This window comes from Colobus angolensis, unplaced genomic scaffold (genome assembly GCF_000951035.1).
Source record: "Colobus angolensis palliatus isolate OR3802 unplaced genomic scaffold, Cang.pa_1.0 Scaffold26, whole genome shotgun sequence".
NCBI lineage: Eukaryota > Metazoa > Chordata > Mammalia > Primates > Cercopithecidae > Colobus > Colobus angolensis.
The window spans coordinates 972959-995713 of record NW_012115821.1 but is presented as its reverse complement, the minus strand read 5'-3'; the positions used below and the strand labels follow the sequence as shown (position 1 = coordinate 995713).

The window sequence follows — 22755 nt, the reverse complement described above, 5'->3', positions numbered from 1 at the left end:
ACGCCATTCTCCTGCCTCAGCCTCCCGAGTAGCTGGGACTACAGGCGCCCGCCACCTCGCCCGGCTAGCTTTTTGTATTTTTTAGTACAGACGGGGTTTCACCGTGTTAGCCAGGATGGTCTCGAACTCCTGACCTCGTGATCCGTCCGTCTCAGCCTCCCAAAGTGCTGGGATTACAGGCTTGAGCCACCGTGCCCGGCCCAAAACTAAGATTCTATAGTGAGTGATTTCTAAACAAAACAAAGCCCACTATCACTAATCTGAATAATAATAATTGTAAAGGGTTGTTGCTTAATTTAAAATAAAGCATTGCTGATCTTGATTGTTCTTATTTAGAAGCAATTTCAGACATCTCTTTTAAAATATTTCTAAGTACTTAAGTTTTCAATGACCACATACTGCTCTCAGAGTATAATACTGAGGCAAGTAAGCTATGAAACAGATTCACAGGCTTCCATTCATTAACCAAAAATTTATATTCACCAAAACTGCTTGCAGGTAACACTAGATATCTCTCTAAGGATGGCTTTATTACAATATTTGTATCCAGGTTCATGAAGATAGATACAGAGACTGTTCTAACAATATAAAGACCACACAAAACTGGAGACTTGCACATAAATCAGCTCACCTCTGTTTCCCTGGGGCTTGAATGAGAAAGAAAAGCTAGAAGGAGATGGTCCCCAACACCCAATTTGTAAACCATCACACATCCAGATGTACACATGGGCATATGTTATAGTTATACATGTGCATATGTTATAGGTATACATGTGCATATGTGTGATTACATGTCTATATCATGTAACATATTGAATTCATAGGTTAATGATTCCATGATATTATGAATATATTTATATGATACAAAAATGCAGGACAGTTTGGTCTAAAATTTTTTTTTTTAACTGACAAGGTAACACAGGTAAGGAATAGCATAGAAGCATTTCACTTCAGCTATGAGATTAATGTATTTCCTTACAGCGATGCTTTATAGGTGTTACAGCTTCAAATGGGCCAACCGGGGTTTTAGTCATACTTAACAGTAGAAATTAAAGTTACTCCACTCTCCGTATAAGGACAAGAACCCGAACAGAAGTCAGTATCAATATAGCAAGTTAAGAATCAAATTGTTAGCTTTCCTCGGCATCCACTTTCTACATTTATATAATAAAGAATGGGTCCAATCACCAAGCTGCAATTGGCCAGGAATTGTCACCAATTTTATAAAAATATAGTGCACATGCAATTGCTTCAAAGTGAATAAAATACCTAGGAATCCAACTTACAAGGGATGTGAAGGACCTCTTCAAGGAGAACTGCAAACCACTGCTCAACGAAATAAAAGAGGACATAAACAAATGGAAGAACATTCCATGCTCATGGATAGGAAGAATTAATATCATGAAAATGGCCATACTGCCCAAGGTAATTTATAGATTCAATGCCATCCCCAGCAAGCTACCAATGACTTTCTTCACAGAATTGGAAAAAACGACTTTAAAGTTCATATGGAACCAAAAAAGAGTGTGCATTGCCAAGACATTCCTAAGCAAAAAGAACAAAGCCGGCGGCATCGTGCTACCTGACTTCAAACTATACTACAAGGCTACAGTAACCAAAACAGCATGGTACTGGTACCAAAACAGAGATATAGACCAATGGAACAGAACAGAGCCCTCAGAAATAATACCACACATCTACAACCATCTGATCTTTGACAAACCTGACAAAAACAAGAAATGGGGAAAAGATTCCCTATTTAATAAATGGTGCTGAGAAAACTGGCTAGCCATATGTAGAAAGCTGAAACTGGATCCCTTCCTTACACCTTATACAAATATTAATTCAAGATGGATTAAAGACTTAAATGTTAGACCTAAAACCATAAACACCCTAGAAGAAAACCTAGGCAATACCATTCAGGTCACAGGCATGGGCAAGGACTTCATGTGTAAAACACCAAAAGCAACAGCAACAAAAGCCAGAATTGACAAATGGGATCTAATTCAACTAAAGAGCTTCTGCACAGCAAAAGAAACTACCATCAGAGTGAACAGACAACCTACAGAATGAGAGAAAATTTTTACAATCTACCCATCTGACAAAGGGCTAATATCCAGAATCTACAAAGAACTTAAACAAATCCACAAGAAAAAAATCAAACAACCCCATCAAAAAGTGGGTAAAGGATATGAACAGACACTTCTTAAAAGAAGACATTTATGCAGCCAACAGACACATGAAAAAATGCTCATCATCACTGGTCATCAGAGAAATGCAAATCAAAACCACAATGAGATACCATCTCACACCAGTTAGAATGGTGATCATTAAAAAGTCAGGAAACAACAGGTGCTGGAGAGGATGTGGAGAAATAGAAACACTCTTACACTGTTGGTGGGACTGTAAACTAGTTCAACCATTGTGGAAGACAGTGTGGCGATTCCTCAAGGATCTAGAACTGGAAATACCATTTGACCCAGCCATCCCATTACTGGGTATATACCCAAAGGTTTATAAACCATGCTGCTATAAAGACACACATGCACACATGTTTACTGCGGCACTATTCACAATAGCAAAGACTTGGAACCAACCCAAATGTCCATCAATGATAGACTGGATTAAGAAAATGTGGCACATACACAACATGGAATACTATGCACCCATAAAAAAGGATGAGTTCACATCCTTTGTAGGGACATGGATGAAGCTGGAAACCATCATTCTGAGCAAACTATAGCAAGGACAGAAAACCAAACACCGCATGTTCTCACTCATAGGTGGGAATTAAACAATGAGAACACTTGGACACAGGAAGGGGAACATCACACACTGGGGCCTGTTGTGGGGTGGGGGGAAGGGGGAGGGATAGCATTAGGAGATATACGTAATGTAAATCGCGAGTTAATGGGTGCAGCACACCAACATAGCACATGTATACACATGTAACAAACCTGCACGTTGTGCACATGTACCCTAGAACTTAAAGTATAATATAAAAAAAAAGATGATACCTCCAACAACAACAAAAATATATATATTTTTTATGTATAGTGCATATGTCACTGATTTAATATGTAAGGGCATGATAAAAGTAAGCGCTAAATAACTGCAAGTTTAATACTGGGATCATTTTTTTCTTTTTAAATCCTTGTCACTCTGAAAAATGGGTAAATACAGGCTCTAACTGAGACTTATGCCTTTGGATGTAAGTCTTTTTCCCATTGTAGTACAACCCTCAATAGATTTTGTAACTATTCCTATGACAGTGCGCTAGACCTTGTGATTTAGAGTCCACTCTCAAAGGGTTGAAGTGAAACTCTCCATCAAAAAGGCATTTTATGAGCAAAGCATGAACAGTGGGAGGTGTTGGCTGTGTAAAATAAGAAAACAAAATAAAATCTTTCTTACTTTAGAAATGATTGGAAATCTTCGCACACTGCTTCACAGCCTGGCCACTTGCATACACCATGTCCATAGAGAGGATGGCTATGGGGGTGCTCCTCATGGGACAAACTGAAAGAAAACACACAGAAGACCAGAGAATGAATTTGCTGCCAAGAACCATTCCACCAGACGAGGATAAAAAAGGCAGGAGGAGCCCACATGGCCAAATGTGGACAAGACAAATCTGTGATTTCCCCCATCCCGTGTAATTGACTAATTAATTCTGCATTGTTTGCTAAAAGCAAGAATTAAATTATACCTAAATGTATTTAGTCAAATGTTAGAAATGTACATCTATGTACGAAAGTGTTTGACAGGCTTTTGTTAGATGCAAAGCTCTTTACTCAGACTGCGAAGGAGTCTTTAAAAAGCTAGAACTTATTTAATCTACATAATGAAAATGATTAAATCTGTACTTGATTTTGAGATTCTCTTGCTATATCTACAAGGAATATCACCCATTTTCTTCCCTTCCCTTCCCCCAGAAACTGCTTTCATATAATCCCATATTTTTTCCCAAGTTAATTTTATCTAGCAAAGAAGAGTACAATTAAATACTTTAGAATAATACCAAAATAATTTAGCAAGACAAATGTATCCAAGCAGATGATTACTTTTTTTTAAAGCTAATAATGGCAAGAAGATTATATTCCTAAAATTCCTAACACCAAGAGTGAGAGAAAATGTGGCATGAACACGAAGGGGTTAATCCTCCAGTGGGGTTCCAATCAATACGTAATGATCTGGCCACACAGATCCAAGTCATGGGATGCTTTGATCCGCACCATGTGGTGCTCGGGGAACAGTATCTGTTGCACTCGCTGACGAACCATATTCTCAAATATTTTCTGTATTATATTTCTGCATCCAGACTTCTTTTAGACAAATTATTTTTACAGTTGTTTCCATAACCTTAAATTCCATCAGATAGAAATGAAAAACTAACATTGAGAGTTCTGTTTCGTACTCAAGTGCATTCCCTTCCCGGGAAGGGCTATTTTGCAACTTACTCGACTGTCTCTGCCTGACTTTGAACTTCAAGCACAGTGAATGATGATTACACAAGCACACACACGCGTGCGCACACACACACAAGAGGCCTGTATTTCATTTCATATTGCCATCAGGATGTATATTCATGCATTTTATCAATTTACATTCATAGAGCAGATGTACACAAACGCCACTTGTCCCTGACTTAGACAACCCACAGTAAGTGTATTATGAACACAAACCAAGGAACCTCGAAAGTAAACACACAGACACACAGAACTACATCTGATCAAAGATCATTACGTCTCCCTATGACTTCTGAATAATTTTGCTGGAAATCTAATACAACTTAAAGATAATAACAAGCTATTTTGTCCTAACACAGAAAACAGGTCTTAGAATTAAAAAAAACAAAAAACAAAAAAAACAAAAAAAAAACAAAAAACAAAACAAAAATTTTTTAAAAGGTAGAAAAATAACTTATAAAAATACAGAAAGGTGCCCCTCATACAAGAAAGGAAGACAGCAAGGGAACTCAAGTAGCTATAGTGAGATTTATAAAGCCAAACAATAAAAGGATATTCCCTAAGCAGTTATGAGGGTAAAACTGCATTGGACTCAAGGAAAGAATTACTACCTATTTGTGTCCATCTTCAGATCTGTGAATGAATAAAATAGATAGTAGGAAAAAAGAATTTCAAAAATTTATTAACAGTATTACAAATGAAAGAATACTTCAACAGTAGTAGAATTCTCAGATATTCTAAGGGAGAAGAAAATCATTTAAAAAGAAAACTTTTAATCCATAGCTTAAAAAGAAGAGAAAAATATCCCAACTTTAATAATTATTTTCTTTAGCAATTTTGAGATTATTCTTGTAACTTTAAAAGAGTAAAATATTTTTGTTGTAGAAAACTTGAAAATCCTGAAAAGAAAAAAAACTACCTTCAAGTACACACACACTTGATAAGGTAAGGCATGAATATTTATATCATTCTTTTACATTTAAAATTATTGTGTAAATACTTCCTCACGTTCTCATCTTCAAAAATCTTATTTACTGATGGGTAACAGTCCATTGCATGCCATCTTAACTCTAATTATATGCCAAAATTTAACCATTCCTCTATTTTGGACATTGAGTTTCTCTTCATGTTTGTTATATTTGTAAATAATGTTAGAAATAAAATTTACCAGCTTAAACATCCCAATGTATCACAACTGACTGCTACCAGAAGATATCTTCAGAGAAATAGAATCACTCAATTAATGAGTACCAAAATTTAACACTGAATATTCTATCAAGTTGCTCTTGAAAAATGCTACATGCCGAGTACATTCTTCGCCAGTATACATATTTTGTGTGATTTTTTTCTATTTGGAAACGAGGAGCCTGAACTAGTTAGGATGAAAAATCAATATTACTAGTTAGAACTGTAAATGGTTAAACGGCTGTGCTTCCTGGGTTAAGCTGGGGGTGTTCTGAAAATAATAATACAAGAGAAAATAATAATATGCATTCACTAGCAGGGTTTTGGACTCGAAATAAAATGTGTAGAATTTAACACGATGTTTGCTGTCCTCCATCCTGTTTTTAGTTAACTTACTGTGAAGGATCCAAGATCTGAAAAAAAACTATTCACGTCTAAGAATTTACTTTTAATTCAACTTGTTATCACTACTTCAAAGGGCAGGTAACAACTCACTAGGGCCTTAGAAGGCAACCAGTTGTAACCGAAGTCTAAAGAAACTCATACTCTTCACACACGGGTACATTTACACATTCAGAAGACCGCTTGTGAATCTGTCTCTTGTTAAAAAATTTCTTTATTATGAAAAGATTACATGCCCTTATTTTTACAGGTTCACATATTAAACTGCAGTGGCTCCTGAAGGAAGTGCACCCCCACACACCAACCTAGGCATCATTTACCATTCTGGTTTACATTGCATTTCTCCTCTAACACGTTATTATTTTAGAAAATGGAAACATACTGTACACACTATCGTCATTTGCTTTTCATATTTAACATAAAACTGGACACTTTTAAACACACAATTGTCTGACACAAAGTGTTTGGCTTTGGAAGGAGAGAGAACAAGCTGGCAGAGGTGACTTGTTAGCATCTTTTTGGAAAGATACCTAAGAAACTGGAACAACTGTTGCCTCTGGGGAGGGGTACGGGGAGTCAGGAGTAGCAGGGAAACTCAGTTTTCATCATACTTTTTATATCTTTTGAAGTTTTAATTTTGCACATTGTAGGAACTGTTGCATGCAATTATTAATTTTTTTGCACACATGTGCGTGTTTGCATATATGTATGCAGTAGGAAAAGAATCAAGTGCTATGCAGGACTTGATTTCCAGTCTGCTGTGTGCTCTAACAGTGGCACAGTGAATACCACACACCCGCTGCACGTGTGACTGGGTCTCGCTTTTAGCTTTGCAGTCGTTCTGTATGAAGCATCATTGGACAACACCAGCTGCCCCTCTGAATGGGAGCTTTTCTGTTTTCTCAAAAAAGTGGAACAAGCATTTATATTCTTGCTGCCTTTTGGGTCGTGCCAAAAAAGACAAGAAGGGAAATAAAAATGAGGAAAATATAATGTTTCTATCTTGAATTAATTTAGAGCTACATTTGCAGGATGAAACATGGTGGGAAAAGGATGATCTGGGCATCTGATGGTAAAATAAAGCAGTGAGCCTAATCATTTAAGTAAATTATTCAAGGGTAAACTCACCAATGTGTAAAGTATCATTTCTGAAAAGCTGCCAGGGTCAGTGATGAAAATAGGTAGGTTTTGTTTTTAAAAGACTTAAACATGTTTGCCAAAATTAGACTTGTAAAACTTTAGGGTCAATTGTTTAATAAGGTGTATTTTACTACAAACTCCCAGGTTGAATATTCCTAGGGGCAGGGATCACTTTTTCAGCTCCACATACTTAGTACCTCCAACAGAACACGGGTTTGAGGCCAGGCGCGGTGGCTCACGCCTGTAATTCCAGCACTTTGGGAGGCTGAAGTGTGTGGATCATTTAAGGTCAGGAGTTTGAGACCTGCCTGGCTAACATGGTGAAACCCCATCTCTACTAAAAAATACAAAAATTAGTCAGGTGTGGTGGTGGGCACCTGTAATCCCAGCTACACAGGAGGCTGAGACAGGAGAATCACTTGAACCTGGAAGGCAGAGGTTGCAATGAGCCCGATCATACCACTGCACTCCAGCCTGGGTGACAGATGACAGAGCAAGACACAGTCTCCCAAAAAAAACAAAAAAACAAAACAAAACAAACAAACATGGGCTTGATAAACGTTAGGTGGATTTATGAATGAACAGACAGTAAATGTATTGTTCTATTTCATTTCTGTGTGGATATACACTCAACTGGTGTTTGCCTTTTTAAAAAAAGTCTTGTAGGTAAAGACCAGAATTATGCAAAGCTACATGAGAAACTATCGTTATGACACTTTCTATTATTTAATTTTATTCTGAATATATAAAACACAGATAGTATGCATTTGAGAAAAGCCAGTTAATTTAAATTTTTCTTGATAATCCTTGATATGTAAAAATTAAATATAATTTTAACACAAAAATAGTGATAGCATTTCAGATTAGAAAGAACCAACTTGCATGAAAAGTATAATTACATATAAATATGTAATAATTTCTGACGTTACATGACACCAAATCCAGTATATATTCAGTAGGATATAAGGGTGTCATTTTCAATGACAGTTAAGTAGGATATGTTCTTCTATTTATTTTTTTCTGCATCAAAGTATACCACCCAAGGTCTTCACTTCAACACTGACCTTAGTTTTTGAGACAATTTTATATAATGGTTATGGTTCCTTATGACATTTCATGGTTACATTCCTAAGGTCACTACTTAACCAAAGCTTCAAACTGGAATTATTAAATCCACCTGCTAAATAAGGACAACGTCTCAACTCTGCTGTCCGCAGTCTTTAGTGATCCTTACACTGTTAGTCCTGTAAGCTAATTTCCCCTGTGGTAACTAAGAGGGAAGAATTTCTGAAGGAGATGAAGCGAAGAGTGACCTTGCTATCTGCCAAGTCATTTCCTGCCAACTGAAATGCCAGTTTTCCCTTCACCTGAAGGCAGATTCCCAGCTTTTCCTGTGCACCGACCCAAGTTCTCACGTCTGTCTTTGATGTTTCCCCTTAATTTTTCTTCCCTTTTCCAAATCCGCCTCTTTCCAAATTTGTTTTCCTCCTCTCCAAATTTCCGATTTATCTGTAGCAAAAGGCTACACGTATCTGTGCCCATTAGGGTTTATGCTTCCCCACAAACACCAAAAAAAGGAAATCCTGCCCAGATTATAAACTGTATTTTATTTCACTGGCATGGTATTTGATAAATTAAATTATAGAAGACTACATTGGTTGTTCTCTACTCACTCAAAATTGTGGAAATACATTTTTCAAGTTTTACTGAGTTATAGTTTACATATCATACAATTCACTCATTTAAAGTGCATAATTCAATATTCACGGAGTTGTATAACCATCATCACCAGTTACTTTTGGAACATTTTTATCATCCCTCAAAAGAAATCCTGTACCCATGAGCAGTCATTCCCCACTTCCTCCCAACTCCCAGCCCCCGCCAATCACTAATCTTTCTGTCTCTAGAGGTGTATCTATTTTGGACATTTCACATCAAGGGAATCATACAGTACATGTTCTTTTTTGCCTTGCTTCTTTCATTTCCCATAATCCTTGGAGGTTCCTTCGTTTACACTGTAGCATTTACTAGTACTTTATTTCCTTTTGTAACTGAACAGTATTCCATTGTACATACATAGCACATTTATCCATTCATCTGTTGATGAACATTTGGGTTATTTCCACATTTTGGCTATTGTGAGTATTGTTGGTATGAACGTGGACGTACATGTACTCTAAGTATCTGTTTTCAATTTTAGGGGCTATCTACCTAGAAGTTGAATTGTTGGGTTCTATGGTAACTGTACTACGGTTGACATCTGGAAGAACTTTCAGACCACTTTCCAAAGCACTTTATATTCTCACCAGCACTGTGTGAGGGTTCTAATTTCTCCATGTCCTTGCAAATACTTGTTGTGTATCTTTATTCCAGCCATCCTCACAGCTAGGAAATGGTACCTTATTGTGCTTTTGATTGAATTTCCCTAATGATTAATGAGGCTGCACATATTCTCATGTGCTTACTGCCACGTGTGTATCTTCTATAGAAAAATGTCTATTCAGAGCCTTGGGCTATTTTTTAATTGGGCTGTCTTTTTGCAAATATTTACTCCTGTTTTGTGGGTTGTCTTTTTGCTTTTTTTATGGTGTGCTTTAAAGCACAAACATTTTGAATTCTGATGAGGTCCGATTTATATATTTTCTCTTTGGTTCCTTCTGTTTTTGGTGTTACATCTCGGAAACCATTGCCTAATGCAAGGCAACAAAGATTTACTTCTAGGTTTGCTTCCCAGAACTTTATAGCTTTAGCTTTCACATTTAAGCCTGTGGTCTGTTTTACGTTAATTTTTGCATATGACATGAGTCAGGGGTCCAACTTCATTTTTTTAAATGTTGTCCCAGCACCGTTTGATGAAAACACTACTCTACCCCCAATGAATGGTTTGATACTTTTGTCGAAATGAACGTAAATGTAAGCGTTGGCATTTTTAAAATTTCACTTTTCTTAGATTTCTTTTTCCCCAACATACTGCTCATGTTTTCCAAAGAATTTATAGTTAAAATTATATAACAACTTTCAAAATTACATTAAGCTATAAAATAACTTTTGAGGTTTGACGGGTAGCAGGAGAGATAGATTTTTAATAAAAATAAAACCATAGCAGCTGAACTTTTTGAAGAATAAATGCCTAGGGGAAACTTTGTTTCCCAGATCCTGTTGATCCTTTGTGTACTGAAAAACCTCTGCAGAATGTGCTACGTGGCTTTCTCTGCTTAACATGTAAACGGAGTGTAACTGTTCCTTTTCCTGAGGGCCAGCGCTATTTCTCTATAGGAAGGGTTGGGAGCACAGTGTGGGGAGGCCTCATTTGTCATGACAGCTCTGCTTGTAACCAGGAATCCTGCAAGTCCTTTCGCTGCTCTGCCCTCCAGTTCCCTCGTTTGAAAACTGAAGAGAATCACACAAGAGCTCCTCCCAGTGGTAAAACCTCCACCAAACTTCCACCAAGGATATGCAGATGGCACAGGGAATAGGCACCAATGGCACATCCTGGTACTGACAAGATGAATAAGGAGTAGGTGCTGAATGGATATCTGTTAAAGGAGTGAATGAAGCTGTTCAGGAAGGAGCATCGGTGTCTTCATCACGGCTGTGGAGCGGGGGGCTGCTTGCTATTCCCCTCTCACTCATCCCTAACCAACTGCAAATACACAAACCAAAAAGCACTATACACCCCTTTCCCACCTCCTTTGACTTAAAAGCTGTTCTGCCTCCCTCCCTTCCCCACTGGCCACCTTCTTCATTCCCACCATTTAGGACTTTCATCCATTTAGCCAACATTTATGGAACTCTGAGCCTGAGACAGGCACCGAGCATACTCATCAGAAAGGCCATTTTGTTGACAAAAGACTTCTATGTCTCTCTGTCTGTTATCCTTCCAAATTATTTGGTCCCATGTCCATCTCTATGTCAACCTAACAACACTGTAAGCCACAGAATCCTCCTTTTCCAGGTCCATCCCAGCCTGTGATTTTTGTCTGGACAGTAAGAGACTGCTTATTCCCAGCCGAAACATTACATTAAATCAGACACCTTGTTTTTCTAGAAAGCTGTTCTCTTCACAAACAGTTTTAGCCCTGTCACTAATAAGGAGTGTCCTAAGTTACACTTAAGCTACAATGGCATGCATCAATGGAAGCCACTACTATTTTAAAGCTTTTACATTTATTTGCTGATTCTTCAATGACAGCTTATACAAAATGATCCTACTTTCTCTTTTCTCTCTTCACTTTTTAGTTCTTACCACATTTCCCTGCCTGTGACTTTGTTATCATGTCTTACTTTCAATGAGATTGTACTGAACCATATCACTTACTTCTTAGGTTTGAAGATGGGAATATGAGTTTGATCTGAGAACATTCTAGTGATGAGGTTATATCTGAAAATATAATCGGACTTCTGATTTGAAATTATTAAATTTACAAAAACTAATTGTTATCAAATATTTGTGAAATATTTGATCATTAACGCGAATGAAACATGCTCAGTCACACAAAATGATACCAAACTAGACAAGCTGGCCTTGAACCTTGATCGCAACGACCTCTTCTAAGAACAATGTAGATTCACAATCTCAAAGACATGATTCCTTAAATACTTAGTACTATTTTCCACTTTACAGTTTATTCTTCTGGCGTTTTTCACACTATTGTATAGCCCCTCAAAATCAGCTGAAGTCCAATCACAGTCTCTTGCAGAAAACAGAACAACAGGTAGAGTTTCTTCACGTTCCATACTATAGCTACAGGGGGAAAAGGTCTTACATCTGCCCGAAGAGCAGATGAGACGTGGGAAAAGGAGAAACGACGATGCAAGCGCCGCATGCGTTTCCCTGGCAGCTTTGTAAAAATGACCTTTCTCCTTCAACTGTCACTGAAAACACTTTGAGAAGCAGATGGGCTTCTTATTTCACACCGAAGAGTTGGGAGACAACTTAGACACTGCATTTCTAGCACACTGCCTTAATTTTCACTTCTCACTCACTGCAGAAAAACACCACCCTACATGTGTATTAATCGGTTTTCCAAAAGTAAGTTGACAATGGGTCCTGTAATCCTCCCACAAAGAGAAGGGTGTTTTATTAAAGCCTATTAAAGGGCCTAGCCTAGAATGAGTAAGGATGGAATTCTCTACAAACTGTAACAAACACACATGCTTCTCTCTCTCTCACGCAGGGAATCCTTGACTCTCCTTCCCCAGAACGCTCATCATCTCAATTTTCTGCTGCTTTTCAAATCATGTTTAATTAGAGGATTTCACATTCCCTTGTGATACGATATTCATGAGTAAAACTTGCAATTGGAGTGACTGTGAATTAGTCTATTAAGTGCCAGATTTGTGCTTTTAAACAATGATGGAGATTATTGTTATTATCTGCTCTCAATATTGTGCTCCGAGATGTGAGGGCTACCTTAACTAACTTTACATTTGAAATGCAAGCTATTAACCATTTATGTCCAGAGTTGGTTTCTGTTCCCCCCTTCTTTCTTGATTTGCAAATTATGCTGGGAGAAATAGAGAGTTATTTTTCTATAGTGGTTCTCAGGGCATGGTCCACTAGTGGCGTGCTGGGTGGGTTTGCATGGTAGACCCTCACTTTCATAGTTCTGAACTTATATTCATCTGCATTGGAAAAAGCTCTTATGAGGACATCAGAAACATGATTTCTCAGTAGTTACTTTTTACACAACCTATTTAAACGAGACAACTTATGAACAATATTAAGTAGATAGTAGTAATAAGTATATGCAGATAAGCCAAAAATTGAGAATGGCAGGAGAATGACTCCAAGAATGTTGACTGGGCCCGAAGAGACTGTAAGAACTGTGTCTGGAGAAAAGGGCATACAACCTTCCTTTCCCATTGCTATTCCTAGAGTAGTGCTTCTTGAACTTGACTACAGATATAAATCCGATTTGGTGGTTCTGAGTGGTGGGGTGGGGCACGACTACGCATGTGGAAAAAGCCCCCAGAGTTGCTGGGCCATGGACCATAACTTGAGTACTAAGGATCTTGGGTGTTCCCTGCTCTGTATCTGATCTAAAAATGTCTATGCTTAAAGAAACAGTCACAAGGGTGCCTTCTTTATAAAGTGTGGGTTGAAAAGCAAGGTGGACGGATATAGATAAATAAGCAAGGGGGTGGCACTGGGCAACCTCACCAAGTAATAGTTGTAAATTCACAGAAATGTTTGCTGGCTCAAAGTTATTTAAAAATTAATGCAAGGCTGTATTTCTTTTTTGTTTTTTAAACATAACAGGTAAGGCTGAAGGAAGTTAGCACAGGGAAAAGGTCACTTTCTGTTTCTGTTTAACAAACAACAATTTTACATCAGCACAGATCTGTTGGGTGATATGGTCAGTGATTAATGTTTACCAGATATTACACTGATCAGGAATATCCCAGAGTAAACTGCTGAATCAATGAGTTTGACAGCATCTCAAAACTTCACAGTCCCCAAACTCTAGGTCTGCTTTAAGCATCTTCTAAGCCCGGTTCATATCCCTGAGGATGTATGTGAGGAAAAGCAGAGTCACGAATCAACTTTTTAGGAAGGTTAAGTGACAGTCTTGACTTTTCCTAGGAAATCAGAAATCAGGGTATACCAGGAAGGTAGGGTTTCCATGCACTTGGCACAGTACCATATTCAGTCAAGGTCCCTTCCCTCTGAAAAATGAGAAAAACCCATCAAAGCATCCCGACTCGTGATATGCACACACTCAACGGAGTCCACACAATGTCAAATGGAGCAAGGAGGCAGACTTTGAAGATCTGAGATGTATCTTAATTTGTAATGGACCAAAATATATCTAGCGTCTCCAACTTCTGATTTCACAGGTGTCATTTCTTAGAATGAGGCTCATTTTATTTAAGAAATGATTTGATTTAAAGAAAATAATACAAATAATCACATAAGCAGATACGGCAAAATTCACGACAATGGGGCGTGTATTCAAACGACTCAAGTTTGGAAAAGCAAAAGCTCATAAAGTAGTCCTTGGGGATCCAGCCCCTAGCTGGGTTAACTTCGCAGGTTGACGCTGACTCAGTAGCAAGTCTCTGAAGACGAATTTGAATTTTCACAGGGGATGGCAGAGCCTCAGGGTCATTCTGGACTTACGGGTCAAAGACCCACAAAGGCCCCAACAGCACAGTGTAGTGTGTCTGATGCTTTTAGGACTAGAGCTTCTTCCTCCAGATTTAAGGACATCTTATTTGTAAGCTATCTATGTGACTAGCAATTGGCTGCTTTACCAATGGTAAGAACCTGAGCCTAGGTGCCACGAAAGGTAGTTAAGTCTGGCAGTTATTTTCATCACTAACCATGTCACCAATCTCCCCTACCTCCCCACTTCCCAGCCACACTGGGCAAAATGCGCCATCTCGATTCCCAGATGCCAGGAGCATGTATGTGGCATAGCAGGAGAATGGGGCAGAGAATCAGAGCTGTAGTATCTGAGGCTGGTTGGTGTGTTTGGATCACAACGCAATCGCAAACAGAGCAGGTGATGACAAGCACAAAATGCCTGTATTTGCAAGGTGATGAGTGAAGGAGTAAATAAAGGAAAAGAGCAAGAAGAGGCAGCAGTCCAGCTTTTGTTTCTGACACCAGTAAGGGCGATTCTGAGTTTGTAACTAAGAGTTTACCACTGGCAATATTAACACTGGGATCTCGTTAAGAAAACAGAATGCTTTCCAAAAAGTGGTGTGAGCAACTGTGTCAATACAGACACAGGGATCACTAATCCAAAAGTTATTAACACCATTAGGCAGGCATTCTCATTATGTCAACGCAAGTGTGTTTGCACTGGTGAGTCACAAGGTCTATGTGGAACCTTGTCCATATGTTAGAGGAACTAATGACACCCCAAAAAACCAAAGACCATAAACAAAGTTTCAATATTAATTCTTATTTTGTTTCTCTCCCTAGTATTCTATGGGAGTCAGCAAAAGATTTCTAAGAGTTACATCATACTTCAAAAGTAGAAGGACCATACACAAGGGCCAGACCAGAAAGCAGGAGATGAAGGGACAAGTGAGCTAAAGATACAAAATGGCTCAAAACTATCAGGTACTTGCTTGTGTGTTTCCTTAGAATTACTCCCTACTTTATGTAATTACATTCATTTCTCTATAGTATAAGATGCCTCATTAACATTCACTGGGTTAAACTCTTCTCTACCTTTAATTCAGCAGATTTTATGGAAAAATTACTTTGTGATAATCATGTTGGGTTCTTAGATTAGTCTCCAAAACTGGGATGCATATCACCTACGTCATATATTTAAGATACGATATTACACACGAGTCATAATATTAAGATTTCTGTATACACCTATTAGTATTAGAACTTGGAAATGTAGACACACATTTCTCACCCTCTTAGCCACTAATTTTTATAACGAAAGTAATATATATTAGAAACATGTATATAATTAATAAATACACTTAGTAGGGGTACATATTCAACATTTTTATACTGATAGGGTAAAAAATCAAGTTTGGCGCTCACTGGCATTGACTACAACTAGAAGTAAGTTCTCGTTCTCGGAAAGAGTTCTGCCCAATTCTCCAGTCGGGGAGACAGCGATAACTGAACAGATGGCTGGAACACAAAAGTAGTGTAACATCTGATCTGGGCCTTAACGTATCAGTAGGAGCTCAGGTGATGAAAGGAATAAAGTGAGAGCAGAGAACTGAAGCACACACAAAAAAATCTAGGAAGACAAAACCAGAGCCCTTACAAATGAAATTACAGCCAAAATTGAAAGAAAAAAAACATTTTTTTCTTTTAAATTTTGCTCCATAAAATAGCTTGTATTCGGCCACAGTCTTGAGAATTTTTCTCTCTGAAATGTTGAGTCTTGGCACTGAAACCTGAATTTTCCTAAGTAACGGTAATTCAGATCACTTATCCGTCACTTTGAACTTTAGTAGAATGTCACACCATAAGGATACCAGGTGGGGATGTTGTAGGGCAGTGGTTCTCAGAGTATGGTCCTAGGGAACTTGTGTAAAAAATGCAAATGTGGGGGCCCCACCCCAATTTACTGAATCAGAAACACTAAAGGTGGAGCCCAGTAGCCTGTACTTTAGCCATTCCTCCAGGGGGGTTCAGAGGCAAGCTAAAGATTGAGATGTACTTGCAGCAAACTTAAATTTTCTCATGGTTTGGAGTATCTACAGGTATTGACAACAGCTAACCAGGTTCTTCTATAGCAGTGCTCCCCAACCTTTTTGGCACCAGGGACCGGTTTCACGGAAGACAATTTTTCCAGGAACCGGGGGGGCAGGGAATGGTTTTGGGATGATTCAAGCACATAATATTTATTGTGCATTTGTTTCTATTATTGTTACATTGTAATATACAATGAAATAATATTACAACTCACCTTAACGTAGAATCAGTTGGGAGCCCTGGGCTTATTTTCCTACAACTACAGACAGTCCCATGGCGGGGTGATGGCAGACAATGACAGATCATCGGGCACTAGATTCTCATAAGGAGCATGCAACCTAGATTCCTTGCGTGTACGGTTCCCAACACGGTTCATGCTCCTGTGAGAATATAATGCCTCACTGATCTGATAGGAGGTAAAGCTCAGGTGGTAATGTGAGTGACCGGGAGTGGCTGTAAATACAGATGGAATTACACTCGCTCACCTGCCTCAGCTCCTGCCATGTGACCTAATTCCTAACAGACCATAGACCAGTACCAGTCCGTGAACTAGGGGTTGGGGACCCCTGTCTTACAGCACCTGTGGCCAAAGAGTGGCAAGTATAGACATCTCATTAGTTCACTTTCTACTGAACATTTCATGTAGTCTCTGCAATGAAATTTAGTGCCTACTGGACAACAGGCTGGCTGTGCTGGATGGTGGGGATGTCGCAATGGACAAGAGAGATAAAACCTTTCCTTTACAGAGTTCACTGTGTTAGAAAATCTCATGTGAGGCAGATGTAGGGGGACATACACACACTATGATGTTCCACTAGTGTTCATTTTTATTTTTTATTTTTTTGAGACAGAGTCTTGCTCTGTCGCCCTGGCTGGAGTCCAGAGGTGTGATCTCGGCTCACTGCAACCTCTACCTCCCAAGTTCAAGTGATTCTCGTGCCTCAGCCTCCTGACTAGCTGGGATTATAGGCATGCACCATCATGCTCAGTTAATTTTTCTATTTTTTGTAGAGACAGGGTCTCACTATATTGCCCAGGCTGGTCTCAAACTCCCGGCCTCAAGTGATCCACCCGCCTGGGCCTCCCAGAGTGCTGGGATTGTAGGCATCAGTCACCACGCCTGGCTCATTTTTAACAAGTCATGCCCTGTGTTACGTTTTGTATATACTTCTATCGCCATAGTTATTAATAATATGATGACTTTCAAGTGTCTGTTTCTATGTTTGTTTCTCTGATTAGCCATGAGCTCCTGAAGGGGAAGAACTACGTTGTGATCAACTTTTAATTCCCAGAATCTACAGTGTCAGTATACAATAAATGCTCAATACATGTGGTATGCATCAATACGTAGCTTTAATAATAATTAACAAGTTAATATTTATTGAGCACCTACTATGTGCTCAGCAACTAAAACATACATTAACTCATTTAATACTCACAATTTGATCTAAGATGAGGTAAGGGCTGGCAGCATACCCAATTCAGGGGTGGGAAACTGAGGCACACCAAGCTCAAGTAACTTAAGTACAGCAGCCTACATTCTTCAGTCCAGTCTTTGGAGTTAAACTGGGTTAACTGGGTTAAACTCTTCTCTACCTTTAATTCAGCAGATTTTATTAAACACCCACTTTGTGATAATCATGTTGGGTTCTGATAGGAGGCTAACCACCACCAAACAACACAGTGGCCTAACATGAAACCAGTATGGTCCATATCGCAGCCAAATATCTTGTATGTCTGCCTCTGCCTCAGGGCCTTTGCTTCTGATGTGCCCTTAGATTGGAGGGGGTCTTCCCTTTCTTATTCACGTTTGTTCCAGGGTCACCTACAGACTTTGCCAGACCAACTTACCCCAACAGTAACCTCAGCCCCACAAATTATACTTAGCCCCTTTCCTACTTTTTCTGTTTCCAGAACTTAACAGTTCTTTTCTTGTGTAAATGATTTGTTTGTTCTATTTCCCTTCTACTGCAGTGTCAGCTCCATGAGGACAGGCTGTGCAGCTCACAGATACATTCCCACACTAGGACCACACCTCGCCTGTGGTTAGAGCTCTGGTAAGTTAGGTTCAATGGATACACCTTGGAAGTGTCCTGTGACTTCTGTCCCACTTAGGAACACATTTTTTCTTGCACTTTGGACAACTTCCCATTTATCCTTGTTGAGTTTCTTTTTATTTCTGTCTGTACAGTCCTCTAATTTATTCAAACGCCACTGGATTATTCCAGCTCTTGGTGTCAATTTTTTTCTAATTAAAGTAAACTGCCATTTTTCTCTCACACTGATCTTTAACACGAGACATCTTGTTCTTGTCATAAATCTGACTCATATGGAAAAATGTAAGTTGAATATAGGGGCTCATCTGTACCACAATGTTTCTATCAATATTTCAGACATGAAAGTAGAGTCACAGACATACATGTCTGCCTGATTCTCGGGTCTATGGTCATGATTTTGGTGGAGTGTTCACTTTTTAGATGTATGACCCGGAATTCCACTGATTACTAAAACAACTCCTTTGAAAGCAAATATCACATCATTTGCACAAACACTTCAGGTTTCTCTTTCCTTCTGCCATAGTACATCTTCAAAAACTCGACATTCACAACCAAGATGTAAAATACACAATACACAAAAGCTCCTTCAAAGACATACCTCAAAGTACTTTTAAAAAAGCAACGGAGAGAAAGAGAGAGACCAGCCTGCCATTAGACTGATTTCCTTGAAGACTATAAAAGGAATGAAATTTGAAGGTCATAAAAGTCTGTCTATTTGTTTAGGGAAGTCTTACAGGTAGTATAAATATCATCAGCTACAGTTGCTATGGGGTCTGTTTGTTTACCAAACAAGAACACAAATAGTTACACAAAAGCAGAACAAGGCTTGGGTATATAAATGGAGAAGGCTTTTTGCCTCCTGGTGAATTTTCCAAAGGGTTTTTTAAAAAAGTCCCTATTTTTCACCCTATTCACGGGGAAATCTCTGTTTTCTTGATTCTTTGTACTTCTCACACCTCCAGCCAATGTTCTACTCTCAGATTTCTGAGGCTGATAATGATTTTCTCTTTTCTTTCCTTCTTTCATTTTAAGACCTCGAAACCAACAATATTAGGCCAACAATCCAAACTGGACAACCAAAATAGTTTTCACTGTGGAAAATGCTAAACAAAGAACAAAAAACAAAAGGTGGGGAAGAGAGAGCGAGAATAACAAAACTCACTAATTTCTAGAAGAATCCTAGTACAAGCATGCAGTCCTTATATTAACACACAACCACCCACCCAGAAAGGTCCATGTGGATGTGTGTTTTTAACTGACTTTCTATGAACCAAGCGTGTTTCATGCACTAGAATTGCACCTGCTGAGTTAACCATGTGCTTCAAAAAATAAAGGGGGAGGAAAGGAAGCCAGCACGGCTATTCTCGCGTCTCTTCTTGGTGGAGAGAGTACATGTGAGTGCATGCGCGTCATAACTCCGATCTATAATAAAACAAACTGCACAACAGAGGCTGCATGAGCGGAGGCCTGCTCTTCACACTACATTGACCGCAGTACCCGCCCGGCGCAGCCCTGATGCCTTCCTGTGAATGGGACAGATTGCCATATGGACGAAGACACTGAACAAGCTGTACAACTCTTGGCGACATGTGCCCGGGGGGATTGTCCCATATTACCACCACCTGGGCTGTGGCAATTGTGCTCTGTCTGTGCAGTGGCACTGAGGAGCCCAACAGGATGTTATTTTAGAGTACACACAAAAAGGAAAATTACAGTTAAGAGAATTCTCTGGCTAGCATATCTGTTGCTCAATTCCTGAAATAGCTTCCCAAAGGAACGGTTATCTTCTTTATTCACACAGGCAGAAGTGACAAGCTGGAACACATATTAACAATTTCCCTTTGTGAGCTTCCACTATTGTTTTAATGAGGAGAATATAGTTTATAATATACTTAGGCCTTGACTGATTACAAAGGGGTATGGAATAAAGAACTTTAGGAATGCTGTACATATGTAACACACTCATTTGCATTGCCCCAGTGAGCCAGTCAGCAGAGTGGTAGCTCCCTCGAAAAGACCTACGGAGCCAGGCTACAGGGTAACACTGGTGTGAACACAGCAATAAAACAGAATAACCGTGCAAAAAAACATCTTTGCAAATCTTGAAAGGGAACATGACATCCGCTTAAGTCTCTAGCATAGGTCCCCCCTCATCTGGCTCCAGTACTGGCTTAAGAGCATAAGACTCCCAGCTGTCATTTATTATAAGAATAGGACTTTTCCAAGCCACTTTTCCTTTCAAAGGGAAGGCCTTTGACTTCCCTTTGCACTTTTGGTTGGTTTCAATATCCATCAAAGAAAATCTTCTGTCTAATTTAAGTGGTAAAGGTGAGTAATTCAACAACTTTTTATAGGTAATAGAGTAAAACCGAGTACCATGGACCATACCATCAGAGTTTCCAAAAGGCTGGTTCTCATTCTTCTCCTGCCACACGCTTTCCCTCACACCCTTGGTGTGGAATAAATGTTAAGGAAAGCTAAGACACATTTGGGAGGAGAGAGCACAGGTCTTTCCACTTAAGCGCAAATACTTGCAAAATGCCTGGGTGCCAACAAAGAAAGGAATTTGGCAGAGAACCTGTATCAGCAGTAGCGGCGCATCAAAAAAGAATGTCTGCCTTACAAGGTGAAAGAAATGGGGGGTCCAGAGATGGTTTTGAGTGGGAAATCTGGCACATCAGACATGGAATAGCCTGTGGCTGAGATTCATATTATACAACATCCCAATAAAAAAATTCAAATCAACCAAATTTCAGAGTAACTCAGAAAATGAACATCACTCTCCAGACCAATGATGTCATTTTATTGGAAAGCATTTATCATTTAAGCACAATAAATAGAAAGAGATTTATAGAGTTTAATGATGCTGTGTTATGGTAAAAGTCCCTTTATTGAGGTAAGGCACAACAGCTGTTAGAGAATAATGGTTGAGGTTTTTTGTTTAATCACCCCACAAAGTGAACAGTAAAAAAACAAAAAAAACAAAAACAAAACAAAACAAAAAAACCCATAAACCCTTCCCTTACGGCATGCCAGTATTTTAAAGATTTTCTCCTGGTGCCCTCCCTGCATGTGTGAATGACAGGCAGTGATATGGCACCATGCCACATGGCCCTGAGAGAATCCTTTCTCCCACTTCTAAGTCCCAAAAGTGATTGGTTTTAAGCAATCAGACACATAGATCACAGTTCTTCAAAGCACGATGGCTGCCAAACACCAGCCAGCATGTTTAGGGTACAAAACGCTGATTCACCCCCCAGGGTGCTTCTGTCTGACCTCAGCAGGAATGTTTTGTGCCCTAAGTAGGTTACCTCCCCGACAGATAGACATGGGACAGGTGATGCTGCCAAAAGTCTGCTTTGGAGCAAAAATAAGTACCTGTATCTTAGGCCTCTGCAGTTAGCCACACCTGGTCCTCCTTCTGGTCCCCTATACCTGACAAGACATGCCCAGCATGCTCTCTATATTCTCCACTGTGCATCACCGGTTTCTAACCTCCTGACTTTCTTGCCAGCAAAAAGATGAGGTGAGGGCAAAGGGAACTGGCAACAGGGATTTTCCTGGGGGCTTCTTCTAAACTACTGCTGAACAGATAGGTCCGGCCCCAAGCTACAACCAGTGGAGGCTACCACCTGGACTTGATTCAAAGCTTACCCCACTCTGTAATCCAATTCTCATCAAAAGTCTGGGCTAGCCAACAGACACATGAAAAAATGCTCATCATCACTGGTCATCAGAGAAATGCAAATCAAAACCACAATGAGATACCATCTCACACCAGTTAGAATGGTGATCATTAAAAAGTCAGGAAACAACAGGTGCTGGAGAAGATGTGGAGAAATATTAACACTCTTACACTGTTGGTGAGTTCAACCATTGTGGAAGACAGTGTGGCGATTCCTCAAGGATCTAGAACCAGAAATACCATTTGACCCAGCCATCCCATTACTGCATATATACCCAAAGGATTATAAATCACGCTGCTATAAAGACACATGCACACGTATGTTTACGGGGGCACTAGTCATAATAGCAAAGACTTGGAACCAATCCAAATGTCCATCAATAACAGATTGGATTAAGAAAATGTGGCACATATACAACATGGAATACTATGCACCCATAAAAAAGGATGAGTTCATGTCCTTTGTAGGGACATGGATGAAGCTGGAAACCATCATTCTCAGCAAATGATTGCAAGAACAGAAAACTAAACACTGCACGTTCTCACTCATAGGTGGGAATTGAACAGTGAGAACACTTGGACACAGGAAGGGGAACATCACACACTGGGGCCTGTCGTGGGGTTGGGGGAGGGGGG

General features: G+C 39.3%; 1 protein-coding gene across 5 annotated transcripts in view; it reads right to left on the bottom strand.

Annotated features, from left to right (window-relative positions):
* The window catches only part of FOXP1 (forkhead box P1), a 658747-nt gene that overhangs the window by 57368 nt on the left and 578624 nt on the right, over positions 1-22755 (bottom strand). For all 5 annotated transcript variants that reach the window (XM_011947141.1, XM_011947138.1, XM_011947142.1 and 2 more), the window contains one exon: positions 3415-3519. In XM_011947141.1, the coding sequence (XP_011802531.1) occupies positions 3415-3519 (105 nt within the window). The remainder of the gene's footprint in view (positions 1-3414; positions 3520-22755) is intronic.